Raw genomic sequence first — 26463 nt, 5'->3', positions numbered from 1 at the left:
TAATTACCAAGTACTTTGCAACAAATAAATAATCCACCTGCATGTGCAGTCAATATTGATTAACTATGTACAGCATGCCAACCTCGACAACCCAGCTGTATATAACGGCAACTTACAGCTATCCTTACATGCTTGCTAATGACTTGTTTGAACAGCATACATCGCATACAGCTAAAGCATTAAGATTATAAATCAAACAATTTGATATGTTTACAGAAATGTTATCAAATTAAAAAAAAAAAAAGTGCATAGAGAGCCCATTTTCTCAGTTTGCCGAATTTGAACGCAGCTCATACTTTGGTTCAGAGTCAGGGTTGCCAGATTATGCTGGTTTAATCAGCGTCATCTTTTCTAGGTGTTATTTGCCCATCCATTTATGTTGAAATTGGCCTTGACATTAGGAAGGCGTGCAATGATGCAACATAAAAATCAATTTATATTTCTCCTCAAATGCATTAAAACTAAAGTAACAAGCCGGATTTGAAAATGTCCGGAGTAGAAAGTACAGACATTTGTGTTAAATTATAGAGTAAAATAAAAACTTGTCAGAAAAATAAACACTCAAGTAGAAGTACAGATACGGTACCTGAAAACTAAGTATTTATACCTCGTTACTTCCCACCTCTGCCCAGTTTAATCTGCTACTTTGACAAAGGCCAGTCATTGGCTCTAGTTTAAAATCAGCATATTTAAGGGGTGTTCACACGTAGCCTGGGCCCGCCCATCCTAAGTGTGACGCAACACGAGGGCCTGTTGCGAGCTTAGTCTGGCCAGGCAAGCTATCTACAGCTCTTCCAAGCTCCCGAAAAATCGGGAACCAATCAACTTTGAGCATCTCCAACGGCCCTGGGTAGAGGCGTGTTCAAGGCAGTGACGTAGTAGAACTGCGACCGGAAGCCATAGATTGTTTACAGAATCTATGCCGGAAGCGCTTCATTCACGCTTCCGCATCTATCACGCATAGATGCTGTACTGAAAGCATTCAACGGGAAGTTCTCATTGAAAACGGAGCAAAGAGCAGCCCTGGAGGTATTTATTGAAAGGAAGGACGTTTTCGCCTTGCTCCCGACTGGCTTCGGTAAGAGTTTAATCTACCAGTTAGCCCCATCGCATCGCATACGTCAGAGGAAAGAGTGATGTGATTGGTTTAAGCTTCATTACAGCCTTTTCTGGCTTCGACCAGTAGCAAACTGAGGCATTTCAGGGAGGCGGGTCAACCACGGTCTCTGGGAAACGGTTGGGCTTAATATCTTGGCCAGACCAATAGCTCGGAGAGCTTTGTCGCGTTAGCCAGACTAGTTCACACGGCACATATTTGCATCGATGCTGCACTGATGTATTTTGTTGCGATATATCTTACACCGGTGTAAATTTTGTGGAGCGTTCACACGTCACAAACCTGCTTACTAGAGAGAAGCGTGTTAGCACCGGTGCAGCCCCACTTGCGTTCACACAGCAGTTTTTGCGACCGTGCTATACGATAGTAATAATGCGGAAATTAAATATGCGCATGCGTGAAAATGTACTTCCTTTTCCCGGTTGTCATGGCATCACCAAGCGCCGGGAAAACAACGTGGATGAAGACACCAGTGTTGCCAGATACTGCTGACGTTTTCCAGCCCAAAATATGTTCAAATCCGCCAAAATGCACTTAAAACCGCCCAATCTGGCAACACTGGAAGACACGCAGTTCTGTTGTTGTTGATATTCGCCATTTTGGAAGCGCAAAATACCAGGATGCAAATTATGCAATGCCCGTATGTAATCAACTCTCCTCACGCGTAGCGAGTCTACCCCTGTAGCGTTCAGACGTCCCATTTTATATCGGTGCTGCCCCGCAAACTCGCATTTACTCCGGAGTAAATTTCTTAAACCACCTCCCGAGCAGGGTTAGATTTGCACCGGTTTAAGCAGCTTTCAGGGGCTACACCGCTATAACTTTGTACCATGTGAACGCTCTACTGGGTCAGCCCCGGTGCTACAGCGGAGTAAAAGTTGCCGTGTGAACACCCCTTTATATTCTATTTTATCCTGATCCATTACCAAGAACTCCAAGTCAATTAAAGAAAAAAAGTGGAGCGTCCTTACCTTCAGTATGAGAGAGCAGGAGAATGCAGACTTCAAACAGAACAATGGTGAATAAGTGAAAGCAGGTCATTCTCAAACAGCCTGCTAGCGCTTTTGGGACAAGCACTTGGGATCGCAGGTGTCCCTGCCTCTGTCCACCAGCGCTGACGGAGTTGTCCAAAGAAGTGTAGACTGAGGAGCAACAGTGGCGTCCCAAGCAGATGACTGGAGGATGTGAGCAATGAGTGTGGAATTTCACTAGAATCTCAGGAGCTTTGTCCTTACAAGATCCCCTCAGCCACGACACTAAAAAAGACCAAGAAGAAAAAAAAAATGCAAAAATCAAATGAATACATCACATTCCTCCTAAGATGCCAAACAAATGTCTTTTACAGTTACTACCCACTGTATACACTGCATAGTCACGACTACAGGAAGTACAGTGAAAACAACCCTTAGATTGAGCTTTGGAAATGATCAATTATTATTTAAAAAAAATGTACATTAATATATACAACAGTCATCATGGAAATCCACGCAAGTGAATCAAGAGAATGACCAACCTCAGGCACATAAGATCAAGCAGTCTCTTCACAGAGAGAATGCTAAAGACAAGCAGCACATATATGCACACAGTTCATATCGCCAAACTTGCCTTCACTTACCCCTTTTCCACCAAATCAGTTCCAGGGCTGGTTCGGGGCCAGTGCCAACGGTCTCAAAAGTAGCCGGTCACCGGCGGCAAATCGCCGGCTATGGCTTATACCGCTGGCTATTGTCAGTCGAGTCACAAAATTTAATATTAAATATTTCTGACAGCAAAAAAAAGTTGTGAACGTAAATTGCATCCACTATGTCATGTATGTCCATTGCCGCGTCAACTGTTTACATCCTCGACACGAGTGCAGCCATTACTGCCGCCTGTGTTGCCAGATTGGGTGGTTTCCCGCCCAATCTGGGCGGTTTTAAGTGCATTTTGGCGGGTTTTGAACATATTTTGGGCTGTAAAATGTCAGCAGTACCTGGCAACATATATTTTTTTACTTAATACAAGAAATTAATGGATGCCAACGTTTTTGCCAAAATGGTATTTTATTTTCCATCGTTTAGGCAGCTTCAGCATCATACTGTGAGATTCTGTTCAAATTGTTTTTTTCTTCTATGAAGCCTGAGCCATTTATTTTATTAGTTTATAATTATTGTTTAATTTAGTCTTCAGGAGAGACTGCCTGCACACAGTACTAGTATTAATAGTTTTTTTTCTTACATGAAAGCTGAGGCATTTATATTATATTTTAAGGTAACTTCATGTTGTGCTGTGAGGTTCTCTGCACTTTAACTTTTGAACCAACAGGAGCATTTGGATAAGTAAAGCCTATTTTTCTGCATTTTTGTAGTCCTGGTAATCTTTTATATTGGTAAAGTTGTTTATAGGATCATTTCTCAGTGTCTGTTTTTTTAATCAATAGTTTTTCAGTAATAACTTAATAGTTAACATATCACTCCATTTTAAAACAACCCCCGCGCCTCCCCCATAGTCTTCAAAATTTCTGTGGGAAACACTGGCGTGCGTAACAACGCTAATCCAGCTTAAGCTAGACGACCCGCCTCAAATACCCGTCCCAGGTAAATGTTATCCCAATTTTAGATGGCCTGTTCCAAACCATCCTGCCCCATGAAAAATTCGTACTTGCATATCTCGCTCATATATATATATATATATATATATATATATATATATATATATATATATATATATATATATATATACACACAGTGGGGCAAAAAAGTATTTAGTCAGCCACCAATTGTGCAAGTTCTCCCACTTAAAAAGATGAGAGAGGCCTGTAATTTTCATCATAGGTACACTTCAACTATGAGAGACAGAATGGGGGGAAAGAATCCAGGAAATCACATTGTAGGATTTTTAATGAATTAATTGGTAAATTCCTCGGTAAAATAAGTATTTGGTCACCTACAAACAAGCAAGATTTCTGGCTCTCACAGACCTGTAACAACTTCTTTAAGAGGCTCCTCTGTCCTCCACTCGTTACCTGTATTAATGGCACCTGTTTGAACTCGTTATCAGTATAAAAGACACCTGTCCACAACCTCAAACAGTCACACTCCAAACTCCACTATGGCCAAGACCAAAGAGCTGTCAAAGGACACCAAAAACAAAATTGTAGACCTGCACCAGGCTGGGAAGACTGAATCTGCAACAGGTAAGCAGCTTGGTGTGAAGAAATCAATTGTGGGAGCAATTATTAGAAAATGGAAGACATACAAGACCACTGATAATCTCCCTCGATCTGGGGCTCCACGCAAGATCTCACCCCGTGGGGTCAAAATGATTACAAGAACCGTGAGCAAAAATCTCAGAACCACACAGGGGGACCTAGTGAATGACCTGCAGAGAGCTGGGACCAAAGTAACAAAGGCTACCATCAGTAACACACTACGCCGGCAGGGGCTCAAATCCTGCAGTGCCAGACGTGTCCCCCTGCTTAAGCCAGTACATGTCCAGGCCCGTCTGAAGTTTGCTAGAGAGCATTTGGATGACCCAGAAGAGGACTGGGAGAATGTCATATGGTCAGATGAAACCAAAATAGAACTTTTTGGTAAAAACTCAACTTGTTGTGTTTGGAGGAGAAAGAATGCTGAGTTGCATCCAAAGAACACCATACCTACTGTGAAGCATGGGGGTGGAAACATCATGTTTTGGGGCTGTTTTTCTGCAAAGGGACCAGGACGACTGATCCGTGTAAAGGAAAGAATGAATGGGGCCATGTATCGTGAGATTGAGTGAAAACCTCCTTCCATCAGCAAGGGCATTGAACATGAAACGTGGCTGGGTCTTTCAGCATGACAATGATCCCAAACACACCGCCCGGGCAACGAAGGAGTGGCTTCGTAAGAAGCATTTCAAGGTCCTGGAGTGGCCTAGCCAGTCTCCAGATCTCAACCCCATAGAAAATCTTTGGAGGGAGTTGAAAGTCCGTGTTGCCCAGCGACAGCCCCAAAACATCACTGCTCTAGAGGAGATCTGCATGGAGGAATGGGCCAAAATACCAGCAACAGTGTGTGAAAACCTTGTGAAGACTTACAGAAAACGTTTGACCTCTGTCATTGCCAACAAAGGATATATAACAAAGTATTGAGATGAACTTTTGTTATTGACCAAATACTTATTTTCCACCATAATTTGCAAATAAATTCTTTAAAAATCAGACAATGTAATTTTCTGGATTTTTTTTTTCTCATTTTGTCGCTCATAGTTGAGGTATACCTATGATGAAAATTACAGGCCTCTCTCATCTTTTTAAGTGGGAGAACTTGCACAATTGGTGACTGACTAAATACTTTTTTGCCCCACTGTGTGTATATATATATATATATATATATATATACACAATTGGTGACTGACTAAATACTTTTTTGCCCCACTGTGTGTGTGTATATATATATATATATATATATATATATATATATATATATATATATATATATATATATATCCCTGCACGCTTTGCGTGCATCATGTCTGCCGCTGGCAGACATTTTACTATTTTGCACCCTGCTGTAAATTATTTGTACCCTGCTATTCTCCCAAACTTTGAAGCCCCTGCAGTGCTGGTGCTGGTTCACAACTCGTTCAACTTGCAAGCCAGCTGAGAACCAGCTTGCTTTTCCATAGCTCGCGGAGCTACGTCATTACGTCGCTGTATACGTCAGTTACGTCGCTACGTTTGCATAAACCTTGGTGCGAATATCGAAGCAAAAACACGGAAGCAGCAGCGGCAACAACAATAATAATAATGGATGACTTCGCGTTTGTACAGCTGCAGCTTCTCGTCGCTTAAAAATGGCGACCTTTCGCGGTCTTGTTATTGTTGTTGGTCTTAACAACTCCGCCCCCCGCTGACGTAAGCGCTTCTTTCCTCTGGCCCAGCAGAGAGTTGGTGCTAGCCTGGAACCGGTTTTTCTGGCCCCAGAGCCAGTTCTTTGTCAGTGGAAACAGAAAACCCGGTTCCAAACTAAGCACTGGCCCCGAACCAGCCCTGGAACTGCTTTGGTGGAAAAGGGGCAACTGTGTCCTGATCTGTTGAAACTCTAAGGAAAGAGGTGTCCGCTGCAGAAACCGGGCCAAATCAGTTTTTAACAAAACGGTTTTCTGTCCCGTACACAGTTCATACAAGTTCCGCTCACTTCAGCTTACATACATGAAGCCTAATGATGATTGTTCCTCTAAGTACTGATTATATGAAGAGAGGATTGTGTGCATTGAAAAAACATTCAACACAAATAAAAATGCCATACTTGCAGCTCCCCCCCACTTCTACTTCACAAGGATGGGCACAGAGATCCCACCTCCTCTACAGGGACTGATTGGCACAGTGGCCATGGTTCCTTCACAGAGACTGACCAGAGTAGACTTCTTTACAGGGACTGATGGGCACAGAGTATAAATCCTTTTCATGAACTGGCTGAGCAGAGGCCATGCCTCCTTCACAGAGACTAACGGGCACAGATCCTTTCAAGGGACTGATGGGCACACTTCCTTTACAAGAACTACCTGGTGGAGAGACCAGGCTCCTTCACAGGAACTGACAGGCACAGAGGCCACTACCAAACAGGGCAAACCGCCTTCCCCATACACTGCCCCTTAATTGGCTAGTGTTGCTCTGGCTGAAAGGGAAGAAAGTAACACCTTCCCTCCCATCCAGAGAGTATAGTCAAATTTGCCCTCTCTTTGTATACCCAACCACAGATGGCTCGAATAACTTTTGGAGTCAGGTTTGCCATTTCCCATCTCCCACAAATGGCTCTGGTAACTTTGGGATAGGGCTGTGCAATTAATCGAATTTTGATCATGATTTCGATTTTTGTGTCAAACGATCTCAAAATTCGTATAATCGAGTTGAAACGATTATTTTGCCATTTGTCGGGGACGCGCACACGCAATACATTTCCTTCCCACGGGCCCATGCGCGGACTTGCCGACAAACACTCACGCGGCGGAAGCAGTGTGTGTCTCTCTATGGCTCTCCACTCACGCAGCTGAAAGGAGGAGAGATTGTGAATTGTTTGGCGCGAGGTAGGCTCGCAAGATGACAGAAGGAGGGCAGAATCGGTCGGTCGGTCGACAAAAAGGGACGAAAAACGTCTGTAATACGGGATCACTTTGGATTCGAAGAATCCGACGTGGAACAGAAGCGCGTCGTGTGTAAGATTTGCAATAAGGTAGCATCTGCGCCTCTTGGCAACACTACGAACCTCTTCAACCACCTGAAACTGAGCCATAAAGTTATTCACGACGAAACAATAAAAAACAAGCAAAAAGATAAAGCCGATGCCGCCACAACCAGCAAGACAATGCAGCCATCCATTTCAGCCACTCTCTACAATGCCACGAGTTCGGAGAGGCACAACGCACTCACAGCATCCATCGGATATTATTTAGCCAAAGACGTGCAGCCATGTACATTTGTTTTTCTCTGTCTTATGTCAAAAGAGAATTTTTATTTTGTTTTATACATCGCAAACTTACGTTTTTCTAGACTATATTTATTTTCAGTTTGAAAGAAAGGTGAACGTAAATGATCAATAACAAAGAGCTTTTTTTTGTTTTAAAGAGAAATGCTGAATAAATGCATTGTGTCAAAAAATCGTTTGAATAATCGTGATTTCAATATTGACTGAAATAATTGTGATTATTATTTTTTCCTTAATTGAGCAGCCCTACTTATGGGATTTGGATTTGCAATCTGCCAAATGTTGTTGCACCACTCAGGAGCCCATGAATACAATTTTTTAAAAATCCAGAATAAGATATAGACAGACAGGGTGGCACGGTGGTGTAGTGGTTAGCGCTGTCGCCTCACAGCAAGAAGGTCCGGGTTCGAGCCCCGTGGCCGGTGAGGGCCTTTCTGTGCGGAGTTTGCATGTTCTCCCCGTGTCCGCGTGGGTTTCCTCCGGGTGCTCCGGTTTCCCCCACAGTCCAAAGACATGCAGGTTAGGTTAACTGGTGACTCTAAATTGAGCGTAGGTGTGAATGTGAGTGTGAATGGTTGTCTGTGTCTATGTGTCAGCCCTGTGATGACCTGGCGACTTGTCCAGGGTGTACCCCGCCTTTCGCCCGTAGTCAGCTGGGATAGGCTCCAGCTTGCCTGCGACCCTGTAGAAGGATAAAGTGGCTAGAGATGATGAGATGAGAAGATATAGACATTTAAAATCAGGTTTTCACTGAAAGTACAGTTTGTAGCTTACATCAACTACTCCAGTGACAAAATCAACACGATTCCATCTGGAAAGTCACCTTACTTGAATAAGAAACTTAGAAAGTAAAAAGTCGCTTTCATACATGGACAGTTAAACCATCTCTGATCATTTATGGACTGCACTGGATAATTTGTTCAGTGTCTCTCCTTTATTTTGTATCACTGCCCATTGCTGGTTATTGATGTTCTCCAGACTTGACCCCATAACCCTGGTCAGACTGGCGCTATTCTTGAACACTATAAAATGCCCAAACTATTTGTTCAAGGATATTCCGCAATTACTCGCACTCGCCCTATCCAGCGTTAATAACATGATGTGTCTGTTCCTTGTAAACTTCTGTGTCTCTCTGCAATTAGTGGCTCTGAGCAGAGCCTCAGCTAAGCTGATGGGGTACAAATTAGTGGCAGAGTGGGCTGGTGTCTGTCACTTTTGATTTGCCTGAGGGAGACAAAGAGCTCTGACCTGTGCCCCAATTTTCACATATCCCTGACTGGATAACAAGGGAACAAAAAGTAGGCCTCCTCAAGGCAAGGCAAGGGGACAAGATGGTCATCCCGCTACTGAGGCACCTGCCAAGCATCATGACCGGATGGGGGAGTGTCTTCTACAACCCCAAATCAGAAACAGTTGGGACAGTATGCACAAAAACAAACAAACAAACAAACAAACAAACCCCTGATTTCTAAATTTGCTTTGATTTGTATTTAATTGCAGACACTATGCACCCAAGCCATTTCATGTTTTGTCTGGTCAACTTCATTTCATTTGTTCATATACATCCATTCCTGCATCACATTTAAAAAAGTTGGGACGGGGCAATTTAGGGCTAGAAATGAGGTACAAACGATATGATTTGATGTCAACAGGTGACTGTGATGATGAGTTTGTGCAAAATCAGTATCCAGGAAAAGCTTAAGGGGTGTTTACACGGCACATACTTGCATCAATGCTGCACCGATGTATTTTGTTGCGATATATCTTACACCGGTGTAAATTTTGTGGAGCGTTCACACGTCACAAACCTGCTTACTAGAGAGAAGCGTGTTAGCACCGGTGCAGCCCCACTTGTGTTCACACGGCAGTTTTTGCAACCGTGCTATACGATAGTAATAATGCGGAAATGAAATATGCGCATGCGTGAAAATGTACTTCCTTTTCCCGGTTGTCATGGCATCACCAAGCGCCGGGAAAACAACGTGGATGAAGACACCAATGTTGCCAGATACTGCTGACGTTTTCCATCCCAAAATATGTTCAAATCCGCCAAAATGCACTTAAAACCGCCCAATCTGGCAACACTGGAAGACACGCAGTTCTGTTGTTGATATTTGCCATTTTGGAAGCGCAAAATACCAGGATGCAAATTATGCAATGCCCGTATGTAATCAACTCTCCTCACGCGTAGCGAGTCTACCCCTGTAGCGTTCAGACGTCCCATTTTATATCGGTGCTGCCCCGCAAACTAGCATTTACTCCGGAGTAAATTTCTTAAACCACCTCCCAAGCAGGGTTAGATTTGCACCGGTTTAAGCAGCTTTCAGGAGCTACACCGGTATAACTTCGTACCGTGTGAACGCTCTACCGGGGCAGCCCCGGTGCTACACCGGAGTAAAAGTTGCCGTGTGAACACCTCTATAGTCTTTGAGCAGCAAAGATTGGCCGAGGGTCTCGAGTTTGTTGACAAATACGTGAGAAAATTACTGAAGTGTTTAAAAACAAAATGTTACTCAAAGAAAGACATGAACGGATTTGGATATTTCACTCTCTACAGTGCAGGTCATAATTAAGTAATTAAAGGAATCTGGAAGAATTTCATTGTGTAAAGGGCAAAGGCGCAAGCCTAAGCTGAACACCCGTGATCTCCAATCCCTCAGACAGCACTGCATCGAGAACCGTCACTCATCTATCGCGGATATAACCGCATGGGCTCGGGATTACTTTGGCAAACCTTTGTCAAGCACTACAATACACAGTTACAGCCACAAATGCCAGTTAAAACTTTACTGTGCAAGAAGGGAACCTTGTATTAACTGTTGTCCAGAAGCGCCGTCGACTTCTCTGGGCTGAGGGCCTCTGCATGCTCTTGCGACAAGGCTTTCGCAGATAGCTGTTTGCAGACAGTTGTAATTTATCGTTGAGCGGGGAGTAATAGGCGTGCGCGATGTTATTCACCGCCACAACGCAAGGGGGCGCGAAGTCACTAGGAGTAGTTGGTGGGTGTGGTTAGTGGAGTGTTTATCCTCCGGTTATTTATAATGACTAGAACTGGAGTCGTATAGATGTACGTACTTCCTCACTTCCTCGATCAACTGCCCTTCGTGCTGCTCCATCTTCGCTCGTGTTTTTAAAAATGCCGGTCGTGAAAACAAAACAAACCGGGAAAGTAGGGAAGCGGAAGTGTGTGTACAGCGGATGTAGAGTGGACCAATCAGAGCCCTCTTGTCTGCGACACTGTCTGCGAGGCTTCTGCGGTGTTCACAATTTTTGGGAGGTGCGCGCAGAGCGTCTGCGAAGGGGGGGGCTACGCAGACGCCATCTGCGACGCCATCTGCGAGGACTGCGTTGTCAGCATAAATTGGCCTTTAGAGGCATCTGGGATGGACCATCACACAGTGGAAATGTGTATTGTGGTCGGACAAATCAGTATTCCAGGGATTTTCTGGAAAGAAATGGATGCCATGTGCTCTGGACCAAAGACGAAAAGGACAATCCAGCAACAAGTTCAATTGTCAGGGTCTGTCATGGTATGAGGTTGTGTCAGTGCCCTTGGCAAAGGTAACCTACACTTCTGTGATGGCAGCATTAATGCAGAAAAGTACATTGAGATTTTGGAGCAACATACGCTGCCTTCAAGACGACATCTTTTTCAGGGAGATTTCAACAAGGCGATGCTAAACCACTTTCTGTACACATTACAAAGGCATGACTGCGGAAGAAGAGGGTGCCTGTCCCCTCTGTCCCCAACAGGGAATGTGTGGTGAATTTTAGAAAAAGCCCTAGGCATAAAAATTAGGATTTACAGCCCCCAGAATTGTAAAGGACCTTTTCACGGTTTATATTTTGACCATTTAAAAAAAAAAAAAGACCACATGGTCTTGTGATTTACTTCAGTAGCTGGTGCTCATCATTCACCTGTAAAAGGTTGCTTACACCAGCGTAACGTTAATCGGGTCAGCCACAATCAGATGTACCTACTTGTTTGAGATCATGTAACACTATGTAACAGCCTTCTATTTATGTTTATTAAACTATTTCATATGTTGTAATGGTAGACTATCATCGCCAATGTATGACATTTCAAAGCCAGATCATAATTTACCACCGTTGAATCCATGTTTCAGGGTTTTTTTTTTCAGACAAACTCTTCATATTGCACATTTTCACCATGTAACGCATGTTCATTTGATTTAATACCCCAGAATGCATCATTGCTGCTTAAACTTGGCAATAATTTGTCAAACACTAACTGTTTTAGTAAATCAGCAGATTTTTGAGGAACAAATTGACAGCTGAATCACGGAATTCCGATAAAAATGAAATCTTTCACAATAGTTTTGTCAATGGGGGGTGCTGAACCTAATTTGTTTTCTTTGTCACTGCAAAGTTGAAAATGGCCTGAGAAATCTTATTTAATGCACTTTAATAAACACTTTAAATTAAATACAGACATTTTATGTAGTATGTGATATGATTTGATACAAAAACCTTGTTGCTGGGGGCATATGTTTGCAAAATTCACATGCCAAAGATTTTGCGTGTCATTTCCGTTGTTTTCTGTAGTGTCCGTAACGGTCTTGCTGTAACAGAATGCTGCAGAATTTTTTACCATTTTTGGTGATTATGACATGCATTGGTCCTGTTGGCCTCATGTAGGGCTCTAGTTACATATTCATACGTCTTTGTTATATTAATAGATATATTTGCAATATGTAGTGCCCGTAACGGGTGTAGTGTCCGTAACGTTATGTGTAACATTGTTCAACAAGTATATAAGCTATGTAATCTTTGATGGAAAGGACAACCAACTGTCAATTAATTAAGGAACTAGTATAATAAGCCGATACTATGCATAAAATGATGTTTTGTGAGCCCAATAATTGGAGCTTTAATAAAGTGTTGTGAAATTTTGTGTTTCTCTGTCTTAGGCCAAGTTTACATTAGACTGTATCTGTCTCGTTTTCTTCGTGGATGCACTGTCCATTTACATTAAAACGCCTGGAAACGCCGGGAAACGGGAATCCGCCAGGGTCCACGCATTCAGTCCAGATCGTGTCAGGTCCGGTGCTGTGTAAGCATTGAGATACGCGGATACGCTTGTGCTGAGCTCTAGCTGGCGTCGTCATTGGACAACATCACTGTGACATCCACCTTCCTGATTCGCTGGCGTTGGTCATGTGACGCGACTGCTGAAAAACGGCGCGGACTTCCGCCTTGTATCACCTTTCATTAAAGAGTATAAAAGTATGAAAATACTGCAAATACTGATGCAAATACTGCCCATTGTGTAGTTATGATGGTCTTTAGGGTTGCCATCCTTCCACTTGCAAGTGGTAAGTGATCTGCGCTGGGATCACACACACAGCGGCTCAGTCCCGAATCACTGCTCGTGCACTTCACTCGCGCGCTCTGTGAGCTGCGCAAGGCTGGAGTGCGCACCCTCCAGAGGGCACTAGCTGTTCAGGGCGGAGTGATTTGGAGCGCAGGATGCCTGCGGAGCCGAGCGTATCCGTGTATTGGCGTTGCTATGTGCACGCGAATCGTGTATTGGTGTTGCTGTGTGCGCACTAATCGTTTTAAAAACGTTAATCTGATGATCCGCTGATACGGTCTAATGTAAACATGGCCTAATATCGGGGTCCCTGATAACATGTCACATAACTAGAAGACCCAGCAAATATATGTAACCAGGGCCACTGACAGCTTTGGCTGAGCCCGGGACAAAATGCTCTGAATGGGCCCCCCGGGCCAAACCCCCCCACTCACACACACACACCTCTCTTATCCCAGTCTCTACTCACTCCAACCCTTAAATGACAGGTATTCAAAAACCATTCACTGAATCTTTCCCCCCTGTACTGTAACGGAATAAGCAGTTACTGTTATTTTGTATCCTTTAACCGAACGCCATTAAATGTATTCCGTTACTAGAGATGCGCGGATGGCGGTTGCAGCCGCGGAGTCCGCGGATCGGGCGGGTGAACTAGCGAAAAATAAAAATTTAATTAAATTCGGGCGGGTGGAGGTTGAAGCACTGAAATAAATAACAAATATTGAATTTGTGGATGAAGTAGGGGAGTATTCCTCCACAAACTTCCATATCGATGGATCAGCAGAGGAAAATCTACTTTCCTTTTGGGAGAAACACGGGCAGGCATTTCCACGACTACAGTACCTCGCCAAGAGAATTTTATGCATTCCAGCAACAAGTGCTGCGAGCGAGCGCTCCTTCAGCGCAGCAGGGTGCGTTATAGAGGCCAGGCGCTCTCGCCTAAAACCCGACACAGTAGATGCCATTTTATTCTTGCATAGTGCAAAGAAAAAAATCTAGACACACCTTTTGTTGTTTGTTCTTTAGACACATTGTGTGGTATTTGATGTTGTTTATGTTCTGAAGATTGATAACGCTTTATAAGCTACTGTAGGCACATAGGCCCATGCTGTTTATTTTATTTTATTGTATTAACATATTTTTTAAAATAAATTCAACAACTTACCAAACCACAAGTGGCTATAGGCAATGCGCAGATATTTTGTTTGTTAGCCGATGCTATGCCGTTTATTTTTTGTATAGGCATAGGCCCACTATTATTTAGCCTAAACTGTTCAACTACATACGTGGCTATAGGGCATGTGACACATTTTCTTTTGTTAGCCCTATTTATTTTCATGTTTTTCTTGCATGTCATCCCTATTTGACAGATTTGGCATTGCTCGATATCAATAAAGGTTCATCAGTCTTGTCGCGCATTTGGTCTTTTCCGATATTAAACGGAGCACACCCTGCTGCCCCACTGCCTTTGCTAGTACCTGCTGCATCATCTGAATCTCTTTTAAAATATTTATGCAGTGAGCTCCTGAGTCTCCTGGTTTCTTCCTCTCTTTTCTTTTCTGTGCTCCTGACTTGTGCATGTTGGCAAATGGCACGCACGCCGATTGCTGAAGCGCTATGATCGAACAATGTCGTTTTTTTCCCCCTTAATCAAAGAGTCAGACCAAACCATTTTTGCATTAGGGGTGGTAGGGGGTTCTTGATGCCTTTTTCAAAGACAATAAAGGCAAAAGGTCTAGAAATCATTTATTGAATGCAAATATAGCACATTTCTCCCCCAAATCAACACATTTTGAAATGAAATAAAATAATCGCAACTTCATGAGAGCCCAGTTCTAGGCCCTCCCCATTCCTGGGCCTGGGACAACATACCCGTTTGTCCCCCCCTGTCGGCGGGCCTGTATGTAACTATACTCAATTGTAACATTCGACAGGGCACTTTATGGCATAACAGTTCGTTGCCCCATCAACATTTGCTTTTGAGGTGTTTTAAGTGGATCTATCCCGTTATATCTTTTAATGTAGTGTCGGTAACGTCAACAACCTAACAGAATGGGGCATGTATAAAATGAGGTATATTTTCAAAACGGAAAGAGAATGCTACATGAAATTTTAGGTATGGGACCCCAATATGTTCAAGCCCATAATATCACAGTTTTGACCATTTTGGGTAACCTTGGGTTTTTCGTCATTTTGGAACCTATAAAGGTCCATCTGATCTTGGCTGACCCGAATAGAAACCTACGCTGTTTAGTTTTATAGGGCCATGTGTACAAACTACTGACAACCTGTAAACGTCTTCATTGAGTTCTTGTCTGCAACACAACAGATAAGGACACGAGGACAACTCCCAGGCGTTGATACCAACAACCAGACAAAACTCACCATAATAAATACCTTCGCTGCTGGCTTGTCGTTTGGAAGTCGGCGAGCCTCATGCTTTCTTTGGAGGTGTTCAAGAATAGCACTTTTGCTGCGGCATTTTAGTTTTACAAAGCACACAGAACACCGTTTTATTAGGTCTCTGTTTAAAGAATTCCTACACTTTGGATGATCAGGTCTAGGATTTTTAAGTCTCATTTTTAGCATTCTCTGGAATGGGACCTGCAATAAATCAGGAACGAATGTATACAGTGCGATGTGTTGACGCATTCCACACAAATCGATGTATATACATGACTGACGCATCATTCCAGCCCGACACTCAACACTGTTGTTGTTCTGACAGGGTAGAGCTTTATTTTCTTAGATGGCACCGAAGATCTATGAATGTGGAATGTTAAGTTAACTGTGTTGAAAAAAAGAAGGCATCATCCAAAAAAAACCCTTGACTGTTCATCGTGTTGTCCCATTACTACTCTTTACCTAGTGGTTACAAGTTTTAGTCCTGTAACACAACTGATCTTTGACCGCCAATTCATAACCTGCTCCCTGAATAAAATAACGTCTAATGTTTCAAAAGGCAACAACAGTACCACCAAAGGATTCAAGCCCATATCTGGCAGAGTGAAATGTATCCACATGCAACATCCAAGAAGCGAGTGTTTGTGCGTTTCCATGTTCATTATTATAAACAGAGCACAACTGCATCCTAGCCTGCGATGTTCAGTGCTGGATGGAGTACGACACCGGTACCGGCTCGGAATTTAAAATGAGCAACAGATCAGTTTTTAAGATCAGGAATACAGTCCTGCTCACCATTATTGAGGTTTTTCACCTGACGTCACAGGGTCACGTGACGCCCCGGTGTCCGCCATTTTGAAGGTCAAGCTACATACTAACGCTGCAGACAGAGAGGGAGAACCAGCTTGAAAAAAAAAAAAAAAAAAACGTGTTACAGACACCGGATCCAGTGTAAATAGCTGCCAGAGCGCGCTCTGGCTTGCTCCCCCGCAAATTAAGCAGCACGCTCCGGCTTGCTCCCGGAGTGCTCCGGCCGAGGTTCCGGGAGCAAGCCGGAGCGCGCTGCTTAATTTGAGGGGGAGCAAGCCAGAGCGCGCTCCGGCAGCTATTTACACTGGATCTGGTGTAAATAGCTGCCGGATCATAATTACAGTAAACTAGTAAATCCAGTAAAGGAAAAACTTGAGACTGAAAGGTTTTAACAGTCATCCAAATGACTGAACGTAAACATTGCTACAGTAACATACTAACTACTATGTTGTTGACATTAGCTAGTGCTAACAGCTAGCTGCTAGTACACTGCTACAACACAGACACCGACCCTAATAATACAGTTCTTGGTCATTGCCTGGTAACAGCAAATTTATAACGGGCCATGTCTCAACAGACTAAGAAGTTATTTCAATGACATTTAATAACATTTTGTTTATCCTGAGGACCGAAAGTAAATGAAAATGTGAACAAACATTAGCTGTAATAAGATGGCGACCACCGGCTCCAGGGACGACCCGCTGATGTAGGGATGTTAGCCAGCCTGACATAAAATATTTGTAGGCATCCAAACTCTTATACGCTTTCAGATCAATACCTGTGTATGGCGATGGGTTTTTAACGACACAGGTATACAGATCATGTGGGCCGAAGTCAGGTAAAGACGAGGGCTTCGTGTACTTCCGTACGTCAGTGAACAATCCTGGTGGAAGCAGGTAAACGTCGTTCTCTAAGCCTGCTAACCTCAATTTTTGCAAATCCCTCTCCCTCTGCTCGCCCTGTAAATGCCCTACGTCGCTGGATAGTGAAGGTGTTTTCTGCATCTCGCTCCTTTTTCTTTTATGTTTTTCGTTTGTCGCCTTCCTCGCATTCAAACTGATTCGAGCCGTGACGTCCAAAATGGCAGCATCACATGACTTGGTCACGTGGGTGAAAAACCTCAATTGGCACCCCTTCATTTTTTGCATAACCTGTACAATATCTTCAGAAATAAATGGAAAATGTACCAAATTTATATCATCAGGAACTTTTAATTGGAGGTCCAAAGTAATTTAACAAAGAAAATTGTTTTTTCAACTTACATATTGTAATTTCAAAGAAGAAACACCATGTGCAGCAATAACGGCACCCCTCTAATATTTGGTTGCACGCTCTCTGGCAGTGATCACAGCCTCCAAACATTTCTTGTAGCCATCTAGAAGTTTCTTGCACTTCTCAGCTGGTATTTTCTCCCACTCTTCCTTTGCAATTTGTTCAAGCTCTTGAACGTTTGCAGGGTTCTCTTCCCCCAATGGCAGATTTCAGCTCACCCCAAAGATTTTCGATCGGATTGAGATCAGGACTCGTTGCTGGCCATTTTAAAACAGTCCATTTTTTCCTTTTCAACCATTCCTGCGTGCTTTTGGATGTGTGCTTTGGGTCTTTGTCTTGCTGGAGGACCCATGATCTTTGACTCAAACCAAGTTCTCTTACACTGGGTAGGACATTTCGCTCTAAACTCTCTCGATAATTCTCCGATTCCTGCGATATGGTATGGTCAAGGCCTCCAGTATCAGATGCAGCAAAGCAGCCCCACAGCATTATGGATCCTCCACCATGCTTAACTGTTGGTAGGGTGTTCTTTTCCTTGTAGGCTTCATTGTGTCATCTGTAAACAAACTGTTGGTGTGCATTGCCAAAAAGCTCTAGTTTTGTTTCATCTGTCCACAGAACATTTTCCCAGAAGGATTGCGGTTTGTCCAGGTACTCTTTGCCAAAGACCAGTCATTCCTTTTTATGTCTTTTCCTCAGCAATGGAGCCTTCCTTGGCCTTCGCCCATAAAGCCCCGTTTGGTTTAGTGTGCGACGTATGGTACTTGTTGAAATCATGACCCAGACTGTTCCAGGTTGGCCTTCAGGTCTTTGGATGTTTGACGTGGTGTTTTTTCCACCATCCGCACCAACCTTCGAAGGCTTCTCTCATCAATTTTTCTCTCCCCCCACATCCAAGGAGGTTCTTGACAGTTCCATGCTTGGCAAACTTCTTAACATTACGCACTGTTGAAACAGAGATACCAAGGTCTTTGGAGACGGCCTTATACAGTACCCTTTGGAGGTCTTGTGTATGCTAATAGCTCTTCTGATGTCCTCAGACAGCTCCTTTGTCTTCACCATTGTGACAAAGGAACAGGGGATAACAGGTGGCTTTTTAAAACACGTTAGTCATCATTCATTGGCTAATTCATGTCACATGGGCACAGACAATTTATCACAGGTGATTCTCATTTGTGATTTACCACAGGTGAGTCATAATGTGTTTCCCTACTGATGTACAGCAAAGGGTGCCAAGATCAGTGACACAGCAAGCTTTAAGTTTTTCTGTTTTTTCCCCCTCATTGCTTGTTTTAAAGGGCTGATGACACGAACATGACTCTATGCAATTTCTTAAATAAACTATACAACATGGCAAACATGTTAGATTTCTGTTATAATTACGTGAAAAGAAGCTGTTGTTACGCGAATATCCAACTTTTAATTGCACAGCGCAAGAAAACTGGGTCCGTGGCTCGCGGCCATGTTGTGACGTCAGCGGGAGAACACGCTGCGGTTCACTGGCTGTTCTACTCTGGTTCTACTCAATGGAAATGGCGCATGAAAACGCCGGTGAACTCTCTAGTGCTAGCTCTTCCTCTTCTGGGAGTCTAGAATTGTGTTGATCTCTTCCGAATAGAATCTATGATAGCCTACCCTCTTTACCCTTTGCCTCTCGTTGCTAGGCGGCAGTTACATGAAAGCCGCAAGCTTTCACAAGCAAATACATGACTGATATCACACCGACTTTATGATTACATTCATGATTATCATGTAGAATCTATAGCTCTACGTACCTTTATCTTATGTCGTTTCACAACACATGTTCTGACAGGAGGACTGTCTTTGGATCCGGCATAGCTACTAGTAGACCCCCTCCGGAATACTGGCAGTGTTGCCAGATTGGGAGGTTTCCCGCCCAGTTGGGCGGTTTCAAGTGCATTTTGGTGGGTTTTGAACATGTTTTGGGCTGGAAAACTTCAGCAGTATTTGGAAACAGATACTGCTGACGTTTTCCAGCCCAAAATATGTTCAAAACCCACCAAAATGCACTTGAAACCGCCCAACTGGGCGGGAAACCTCCCAATCTGGCAACACTATGTAGGCACTGCTGATGGTAGTAACACACGTTTGTGCTGAACTGAACACCGAAGAGATTCCTTTAAGCTGGGAAGAGTGTCAAAACAATCCAAATCGAAGTGTTCAGAGCACAGGACGGATGTTGGTGAGGGCTCCCACTTGTCACGAGTGCGCCTGACTTGCTTCACCCACTTCGCATGCAGCTCGGGATCTCTGGGAAACTTGAATAAACTTACCCCATCCTTGTGGGTTTTGGAGCAAAAGCCGGCAACACAACGCGAAGGCATAATAACTATATATATGAGTGATTCCACGCTTATGGGTACTGAAATGGGGACATGAACTTATTTTTAAAAATTCACCTAAAACCATTTCTTTTTTTTTACCATCAGGTCACAAAACATGTAATCTTTAATGAATGATATGTTAAAAGATAACTTTAATTTTCTGAGATGTAATAAAAACATATTTATATGCCAAAGTCAGAACGTAACAGAAGTGTTGTGGACATATATATTCTCAATTTTAACAATGTAGAATTACTTTTTGAAACATAGGAAGGTGATGTTTTAGCAAATATAATTAATAAACATGTGTAGTAGAATAAACATACACATTCTTTCAATAAGATTAACATGGTATATAGCTAGATTGTAATTAATTTGTAACAGACGCGAGATGGACAATCGTAACAGAAGTAATGTAACAGACATCATTTTGGAACTCATAGGCTTGACTTTGGCATATAAATGTTTTTATTACATCTCAGAAAATTAAAGTTATCTTTTAACATATCATTCATTAAAGATTACATGTTTTGTGACCTGATGGTAAAAAAAAAAGAAATGGTTTTAGGTGAATAAGTTCATGTCCCCATTTCAGTACCCATAAGCGTGGAATCACTTATATATATATATATATATATATATATATATATATATATATATATATATAAATAAAATAAAGTCTAATAAAAATACTAATAATGATAAACTGAACACCTGCCGCATCAACAACAAACTGGTAAGTTAGGAGGAAGGTTCTTTCGCTGACGTCATATAGCTCCTCCTCCTCCTTCGTCTCCTGGGTGCTGCAGCCCCGTCAAATTTGCCCAAATAGCCGCGTTTATCATAACTTGTAAAATAGGCGCCTTCGTGAATTAATATATGGATCATCGGGAATTACTTTTTATGTTATAAAACATCGCCAAAGATGTCAAAAACGTGTCATCAGCACTTTAAACTGTTGTTTATCATTTGCTCTTTTGTATCAAAACACGAGTTCTCTATAGAAAAAAAAGTTTTCACTTGATTCATTTTTTCAGGAGATATTCCACATTATGTACTTAAACTTCATGGGTGCCAATAATGGTGAGCAGGACTGTATTTGTTGACATTTAACTTCATAAAAATCGGTGAAATTGAGTTCCCTCTGAAATTTGGTCATTGCGATACATGTTTATTTCTGCAATCTCTCAAAAACAGGCCATTCATGTGCACATGCAGTTTTACCTGTTGCTTCTTCTTTTGGGTTTTACGGCAGCTGGCATCCAGTGTTGCATTACTGCCATCTACAGGTTTACCTCTGATCGTGCACTGACAGTTCCATCATTCTGTCGCTAAACAAAGAGCTGATCACACCGAGGTGCTCGCTGACCGCTGATATTTATTAGTTTGGTCCTGTGTTTCCTTTCCTTCACAACATAAACGTCTTTACTTCTCATTTTCCGTTACTGTAGTTGGTCTTTCATGTTTAATTCGCACGCTCACGTCCTCCATTTTTCTCTCCTGTTTCAAATTTGTATCCCACAATGCCTTGCATGAACGAGGAAAGCCCACCACGTGATGCATGACATAGTATCTTGAATTGGATCATGGTGAAGCAAGAAAAAATAGCAGAGAATTTAGGGTCACGTGGTGTTAAATTCATTAATAAGCCAAGTGCGCAATGCTTGTACGCATGCGCGGCTTTTCTAGGTCAACTACTTCGGCTACCAAACGAACTACCGAGGCGCTGAAGTTACTATAGGAAGACAGGTAGCGGACCGTGAACTTTAAAGCTTTATAGCGATTGGCTTAAAGACCTTAAGCCTTAAGTGAATTGCAAAACTACAACAGGTGCACACTGCTTTTTACCAATGTACTAACGGAAGTTATAAACTTAAGCGGTGGAAGAAAACAGAATTGTACTGGGCCTACACTGCTTTTTACCAATGTACTAACGGAAGTTATAAACTTAAGCGGTGGAAGAAAACAGAATTGTACTGGGCCTACATCTGAAAACGGGTCATGTAAATGTGAACCTCCGTTTGTTTTGATTACATTTCCAACCAAAAAAAAAAGACCCAGAAGGACGTAAAAGATGGCAAAAAGTTGTATGTTTGTTCAGATATTTAGTTTGTCATTTATTTTTGGCAATTCTAACAAAATATTACGTAATTATTATGCAGAAAAGGCCTACAGGTTTACTACATCTTTCCAGCTTACTGTAATATCGCCCACCTTCGTGTTCCATAATAAGGGCCATATAGATATAGATTATAGTCAGGAGGCCTACAGTTTAAAGCAGGCTTAGATTACTTTATATAATTAACAGTAGATGTATTCATATATATATATATATATATATATATATATATATATATATATATATATATATATATATACACACACGTGTGTATAGTCTAGACAATGTAGGCCTAAGATAAAACGCATGGTAAGTTCTGGACTGATGCTGCATAGGCAAGGGCAACCAGTTCTTTACGTTTTGCCCTAGTGCCAGTCGTGGTCTTTGTTGTCACAGGCAGTCCACGACGACTGCAAAACCGTTTCAAATCGTCAACTTTCCAAAGTTTAAACTGATCTAAATCGTAGTTGTCAATAGATAGTTTTCACTGACGTCACGGCATTCCGGGGAACGCCCCCCAGCTGCCATCTTGGAGGGCAAACAAAACGGATCATCGCCACTACCGGCTACGTTATCTCGGACGAATTTATGAAGTTATATAGTCAGTTTTCTAAAATAAAGATCAATGTCGGCAAAATCAAGCGAACAGAAGTATATAGATACATTAGACGACATCTCACGACAACGGTATGCAGCCAAACTGGCCTTGATTGGGGGAATTGACCCCTACGAAGTGGACAAAGATGCATTTTCAAGTGACTATGCAGGGCTGCCAAAGCCTGAAACTGCCAAAGCCTGAAACTGACTTCATCAAACTTTAAAGGCTGTCGGATATATACAACTTTATATATTCACAGCGCGCCTTTTGGCGGATGCCGCCTGAATCGCGCAGATCCGGGTTTTTTTTTTTTTTTTAGGGGGGCCGTTGGAGTGTCCGATTGTAATTTCAAAGTAAATTCTGTATTAAAATTACTAAATAAGCAAATCCGTTACAGTCCATGAAACAGGAAGTACAAGGATAAGAAAAACAGTTTAAATCGGGAAGCTGCGCACATTTGCGCAGTCCTGCACACCGCTCGGGCTGCGCAAATGTGCGCAGCTTCCCGATTTAAATTGTTTTTTTTCTTATCCTTATACTTCCTGTTTCATGGACTGTAACGGATTTGCTTATTTAGTAATTTTAATACAGAATTTACTTTGAAATTATAATCAGACACTCCAACACCCCCCCCCCCCCCAAAAAAAAAACAAAAAAACCGGATCTGCGTGATTCAGGTGGCATCCGCCAAAAGGCGCGCTGTTTGCATCCCAAACACAAATTAAATCATACAGAATAGACCTAAAATGTTTTTCAAAAATGACCCTTGCGTGAGTGAAGTGACAAGTTTCAAATACAAACGTGACAAACGAGCGATATTAAGTGTACATTACAATGTAAACGTACACTCAGCGGTTCCAGTTAGGCATTCTCCAGAGATTGTTTACACGATGCTTTGGTTTCCAAAAACAAACTTAAACACAATTGATTGTTTATTTAAACAACTTACCACTTATAAAATGATCGGCGCAGACTCTGCTGTGTTTGGAAGGCTGATAATCCTTGCGGTTGATTCTCACAAGCCATAGATTTCTCCTTTGTATGCCGACTTTCTTTGTTTGCTCGCCTTAGTGCTCCCGTACAGTGGGAATTCCATAAAAGCTCCGCTTGACATCATCTGACCTATTACGACAGCCGTGAATACAACAGGTGTGCACCACTGCTAGCTTTAAATAGTAGTAATGTAACTATAAATGTAAATAATATATAAATGAATGTAACTCGCGCGCTACAATGTGTGCTCAGTGACCCGTACGGTAAGCTAGCCCTCCAAGATGGCCGCCACCAGGGAATCCCCGACTCTGTGACATCATGTGAAAACTATCTATACTGCTTTCTGCCATTTTGAAGTGCTGTTTGGTAGCCAAAAAAATTAGCGATCCCATAATGCACTGTGCGGGCTGAGATTCGCAATTCGCTTATTGTTCTATTAAAAAACTAATAAAATTGGAAGTCTGTGATCCGAATTCTGTAAAGCAGGTCATTCAGTAAAGCTTCCGGTGCACTAAACAAAAATAAATTGGGTGTCAGGGAATTTTTTTTTTTTATATGACCTACACTTAAAATCTGAAAGACAGTCTACCTTTAACAAATTATTGAATTAGTTACCGTTTCAAAAGTAGTAAGAAGATAGAATTTTTTTAAAAAAAGCTTGTTTCTTTTGTCATTCGCATTAACACACACACACACAAAAAAAAAAACAATAAATCCCTCAGCAGCCTCGGGTTTTTTTTTTTTAAACCCCCTCTTGGAGTTAAAAAAAAAAAAAAACCCACACACACACCCACCCACCCCAGTGTCATATTACTGAGAAACGACCTCCAAGTCATACCTCTGGCTGTTAAAAAGAGCAAAGCTGTCTGACCTGCACACACACTTGTGCTGAACAGCTTTCCCTCGGACTGTTTAAAAAAAAAAAAAAGCTTCAGCACTGGAGACTCACTCCAAAAAATGCTAAACAAAACCTCTCGGAAGATTGCATCACAATTTTACAACATGTTTTTTTAATTTGGTTTATGTGGACTATCTGCTGTATCTGAATTAGCAACATACCAAACCGGGTCAAGCGAGGGCAAGATTGTTAGAATAAAAGAAAACACATTTAAAGTCAGCACAGGCCATAAGAGAATAACCAGAAGCAACTCATGTTCAACTGAAATATTGCAGGAGGCCATCAAACTGGCTGTGCATGAAAGAAAAACCTCAAACATTCTAGCTGAAGCAGTTAAAGAGGAGTGGGTCAAAAATTCCTCCAAGTCAATTCACGTGGGATCGATAGATACATAAAACGTGTTCGCCGGAACACCAGTGGCGGACGCGCCACGGAAACTGATTAAAAACATGTAACTGTTGACATAGTCTTCTCTGAGGAGACGTTTATTTAACATTTATGAAAGAAGTCTCCAGTATCAGGTTTTCCAAAAGTGGGGAGGAAAAAAATCTTCAAGACAGAAAGCATTTGACTTTTTCTGGTTTCTTGATAACATGACAAGCTGTATTATCAAGATACGGAGGGGAGAGAGAACAATAACTGCTATTAAATAAGTAATAACGCGAACCAACAATCCTTAAAACTTAAACAGAAAGGAAAAAAAAAATACAATGAGCCATTATTTAAATCAAAGCAAAGTAATTGTCAGAAAATTCTTGTGGTGTAAGAACAAAACAGGAAGCAGGGTTCTCACCAGGATTTTTTTTTAGCGTAATGGGTTATGGCGAGGGAGCGTAGCGACCGAGCGGGGGGATGGTGCGGAGATTTTGAAAAATCATGCCCAAAATTGGCCATATTTGACGTTCCTGGAGGGGATAAATTGCATTTTTTATGTTGTATATCCTTGATGGAAAATTGTTACATCTTTGGATCTTGGCAATGTGTTACCTACTGTTGTATTTCACTGAACTACAAAGGGTGTTGTCAAAAGATATGTAAACTCAGACACAACCAAAGAGATAATGAATGTTTTATTGTATTAAGAAATTAAGAAATGCCTGAGCACATAAAAATAAAAAAAAAACAAATTGCATTTTCATTCAGGCATAACATACACCCAGCCCCCTTAATAAATAATTAATATATAATCTAAAACTATTAAATGACATTTAATCTCCTCCTAGCCATTCCCTCCATCCTCTGCCCGTTTATCTGCTACCTCCTTTCCTCTGCCTCCTATGTCCTTTCCTTCATCTCCTCCAACCTCTCTTGTGCCTGTCTCCTTATAGAAATATAACGATGGATGGCATGCAGGCAGATTACCAGTGTGTTAATGTTAGCCACAGTGGGATCCAGTAAATTAGCGCTAATCATCCGATACGTGCGCCCTGTCATATTGCTAAACCTGCTTACAAAGTAGACGTTTTCATTCATCAAAGGGCTTTGGGTTAAGTTTTCAAGCGTGATGGAAAACCTGTAGAAGTGGTGCACTTACATTTCTAACTGTGAAGAAAGAGCGAATGTCTCTTTTTTTGCGAGGGGGTCCGTCATCCATTGTCATTCACCGAAGTCCAGTTCAAGAGAAAGTTATCGCCAGGATCTCTCTCTCTCTCTCTCTCTCTCGGAACTGATTTCCAGGCATGGGTTTCCTAACAAACGTAGGCTGATTTTGACACCTTGAAAACTGCTCAAGTGCGCAGGAAAAAAAAAAACTTTTGGCGATGGTGATGAACAACTGAAAACAACCGTTACGCTATATTAAAAATTTAGCGTAGCGGGGGGAAATTACCGTTGCGGTCTGAAATTTTAGCGTAGCGGGCCGCAACCATATAAAGCGCTGGCGAGAACCCTGGGAAGTACTGTCCTATGAAAAATCGCACCATCCAGTCAGTGATTATTTTCTTTCTCCATCATGCATTATCCCTTTCCCAACACTTTTGACATCAAGCATCATGGACCACTGTTTTAAACAAAATGATCTCAGGAGAGAGAGAGCCCGTGATTACAAGTAGTGCTAGACAATACGATTTAAGAATGATATGATAAATATCACAATACACTGTTTTGAGAGGATACCGATATCATGAT

At 42.1% G+C, this 26463-nt stretch overlaps 1 protein-coding gene across 1 annotated transcript in view; it reads right to left on the bottom strand.

Annotated features, from left to right (window-relative positions):
* Positions 1-26463, bottom strand: part of bmpr1aa (bone morphogenetic protein receptor, type IAa) — a 146823-nt gene that overhangs the window by 50948 nt on the left and 69412 nt on the right. The window contains exon 3 of the mRNA XM_060926295.1: positions 2089-2373. Within this exon, the coding sequence (XP_060782278.1) occupies positions 2089-2373 (285 nt within the window). The remainder of the gene's footprint in view (positions 1-2088; positions 2374-26463) is intronic.

The sequence above is a fragment of the Neoarius graeffei genome, chromosome 7, assembly GCF_027579695.1.
Source record: "Neoarius graeffei isolate fNeoGra1 chromosome 7, fNeoGra1.pri, whole genome shotgun sequence".
Lineage (NCBI taxonomy): Eukaryota > Metazoa > Chordata > Actinopteri > Siluriformes > Ariidae > Neoarius > Neoarius graeffei.
This window is presented reverse-complemented; position numbering and strand designations above follow the sequence as displayed.